This window comes from Olea europaea, chromosome 4 (genome assembly GCF_002742605.1).
Source record: "Olea europaea var. sylvestris chromosome 4, O_europaea_v1, whole genome shotgun sequence".
Classification (NCBI taxonomy): Eukaryota; Viridiplantae; Streptophyta; class Magnoliopsida; order Lamiales; family Oleaceae; genus Olea; species Olea europaea.
The window spans coordinates 16,422,087-16,425,768 of NC_036240.1; the positions used below are offsets into that span (position 1 = coordinate 16,422,087).

The 3,682-nt window shown below is 35.0% G+C and overlaps 1 protein-coding gene across 1 annotated transcript; it reads right to left on the reverse strand.

Moving 5' to 3' along the window:
• Positions 1-2,624: 2,624 nt before the first annotated feature.
• LOC111394097 lies at positions 2,625-3,332 on the reverse strand. The gene has a single exon (XM_023019879.1). The coding sequence runs from the start codon at positions 3,197-3,199 to the stop codon at positions 2,723-2,725; it is 477 nt and encodes a 158-aa protein (XP_022875647.1). The 5' UTR covers positions 3,200-3,332; the 3' UTR covers positions 2,625-2,722.
• Positions 3,333-3,682: the final 350 nt, after the last annotated feature.

Genomic DNA, 3,682 nt, shown 5'->3' on the forward strand with positions numbered 1-3,682 from the left:
TGTCGTGAGAGAATGTCAAAGGTGTTTTGATTATAAGAGTGATTTCAATATCTAATAGGTTAAAAGAGGAAGACGTTTTGTTTCTTTTAAGGACATAATTATTGTTTTAAATGTGAGTCGGACTATTGCAGTATAGTTCACTGTATTATCTAAATAAAGTTATTCTAAATACTTCGATATGAAAGTGGGGTCACTGTTAAATCTTCGATGAATTGAAATACATTTCCCATCTCATCACTATAACATCTACAAATAACATTACTCTTATTATCTTCATATTTAATCTGTGTCGAATTATACGCTGAACATGTTCATGCAAGACGATCATTCATTTAAGAACACTTAGATATATATATTTATGTTAATATGTCAATCTTGTTTAATCTACATGGGGTTTTATCTTTAACATAATGGAGGGACAAAAAAATTAAATAGACATTTGGGGAGAGTTTACAAACGGTTTAATTTATAAATAAATAAAAATAAGTGGTGTAGATAGTAATTGTGTATTATCTTCAACATAATGATCTCCTAAGCATTGTCGCTTAGCTTATGTTAAACACCCATAACATGGTACATCATTTATTAGTGAATAAGTCAATGATAAGCCCCATGAATTTAATGATTCATCAATTAATTGGTGTGTCATGTCACGAATGCTTAGGAGATCATTAATGTTCATTAGTATGTATAGCTAAAAGTGAAGTTGAACCATTTATAAATTTTGCCAAATGGATAAATAATTTATTGTCATAATATTAATCTAGCAATGCTTAGCACTTGGATTTGACATTCAAGATGAAAGCGAGTCGATATGCTAATTCCTCATCTGCAAATCAGTCCTTCTCGTAGAGATCAGATTGACTGCATTGAATTTATTCGACGGTTCCAGAATGAGCAGTAAAGGTAGAATCCCACGGAACAAAATAATAGTCAAAAGTCCTTTGGAATTCCTATATAACTTAAGGCCCCGTTTGTTTCTCGTTAATGTAAGAATGAGAATGAAAATTTTAGCCGTTACTAGCTCCATATAAGAGAGAAATTCAAATATGGTGGCTTGATGTGATAGATAACGATCATATTTTTCATTATAATGGCCAAATAATGGGAAACAAACAAGGGCTAAGCCACACAGTAAAAAGTTTTTTCAATTTTTTTATTAACGGATTTATGTATCGGATTCTTTGACTTTCCACTTCCAGGTTGTTATTGGTCAGTACAATAGTTTAATCATCATTCATTAATTTTTTTTTTTTTAAAGATTAAGTAAACACATTAAAATTAATACATTATTCTTTTGATTTTAAAACAATTATGAAAAATAAAAGATACGAAAAGGCAGAAAGTATTAAGAACCTTTTGTATTATCAATTTTTCAACGACTTTAGTTTGTGGCGGATATTGGAGAATACTATTAAAAATGAACTCCCTGAAAACTACTTTGGCCGACCCACTTAGGCACTAATGCACTATACATTGAGTTGAAATATTGAATAGCCTTATACGACAAAAATAAAATTGATGGGTGCACATTCTTATTGCGTCAATTTCTTTAACCCAAAAAGTAGTTCAAAAATTTTATTCTGTTGTCGTAGATTCGTGCACATAACACACAAGTAACTAAGGAGAAATATTTTGGTGGGACATTAACACCACATAGGAATGGGGAGCGGTCACCTTATCGAGTGGTGCACCCCTACCCCATGAGGTGAGACCATTTCAAAATTTGAGGTGAAAACAGAGAAAAAATAAGTCCCAATGTAACCTCATCTCATGGGGGTGGGAGTGGGCCACCCGATAGGATGGTGACTTCTCATTTGACGATCGCACTATATAGGACGATTTGACTGTCCCACCAAATTTTTTCTCATAATTAAGATAACTGTGTTCCTCAATTTACTTCTATTAGATATGCATTTGACAAACTACATACAAGTATATATTTGATGGTCAATATCGTTGTATACTGTAATTTAATGATTTATAACGGTGTGGAAATGATTGTGTGTATACAAATTTATTAATGTGTGCTTGCAGCATTGCATTTTACAATCTAGTATTCTGTTTATAATAGAAGAATTTGATATGCAAGTAATCAACGATTAATATCGTTGCATTCTACAAGTAATGATCTACGCACGAAATTAAGTGGTTGACTACGTGACATCCATGATAAGTATGTACATGCTTTTTTTTTTCTTTTTTTTTTTCTCTCATTTTCAATTTATTGCATAAACATGTAATTCACATGCTATACGCAAGTATGAGGTGATTAATAAGGCCACGTACAACATTTTAATTCTCGAATCTCTATTTGACACGTGCATAAGTATTTCGCAATCAATTTCATTATATCAATTCAGTGTGATTTAAAGGGAGTAGCAATCTCATTTAGATTAAATTGGTTACTCTTTGACAGAAGTGACATCTAAAATGAGATTACAGCGAAGATGAGTAATAGATCTCGAGAAATACGTAGATAATAAATGGATTATAATTGCTAATAAGTGATTAACAAGATAATGAGTAAGTTTAGATTTAGATTTTTATTTTTATTTTTTGAAAGAAAACTCGTTATTGTTCACTAGAGAAAGTCTAAAAACATAGATAAATACAAATCTTCAGAGTGAATAACGTTATAAACTTCCTTTGTATAATTAAAACATTGATAAAAGGAAAATGTCATAAATACGATAAAAAGGAGAAGAAAATATAATTACTATTAATTGACAACATCAACCTCGGTGGTGCAAGACAGCAACCTCCGGAAAATGGACACCAAGGCGGCGCAGGATACAGCCTTAGCCCTTCTAAACCGTTTACATTTCCTCCTTCCGCCACCACTCCCGCTGCCGCGATCGCCACCACGGCCACGAGACTTTCTTTTTCTTTTATTATCCATCGTCTGCTTCTCTTTTCCCCTTCCAAGGCACTTTATGGTCTTCTCATCATCCTTATAATCTTCTTCCCTTGAGAAAGTGTAGCTTCTTAGGTACAGTTGTCTACATGAGATACTGTCCACCACCCGGGGACGGCCGTAGGCGGTAGCGCCGCCACTTGGGCCATTCCGGTGGGTTTTAGAGCTCACTGATCGTACAAACTCGGCGTCCGATTCCGGCCACTTGTAGAGATTCACGTAGGTGGCTCTAACCGGAACACGGGCGTCGTTAATACAGTTTGAGATGCATGTAGATGCCATTTTTTTCCGGCCAGTTTATCTCAAGGAAGGTGCTTAAGAAACAAGAAGTCTCAGTGCGTGTGTGTGTGTATGAGAGAGAGGGGTTATGGGATCTCTTCTTGTTTTAGTGCGGTTTTATGTGCGTCGGGAGTGACGGATTGCTGAAGTATGAAATGATTTGGCATCATGCGAGGTGTGGACGTGGAGGGAAATTCTGGAATTCTCATCCATTTGTTAAAAAGTTACTTTTTTTTAATAATAAAAAAGTTTCAGTTGAGATGCAATAACGTGATTTTTAAAAAAAAGTTGAACCCCAATTTTGAGAGTTTTCGCCCTTCCGTCCCTAGAGCTTTGTGAGGGAGGTAAATCGCGAAATGTGCCTCAATAGACCAGAGAACAAGAGCTGTCTGTACACTGCGTCTACAAGGAGTTCAATTCCATGTCTCAGAAATCGAATCCCCACATTGCGGCTGTCCTTCACTCCTGTCCTTTGCACCATTGAGC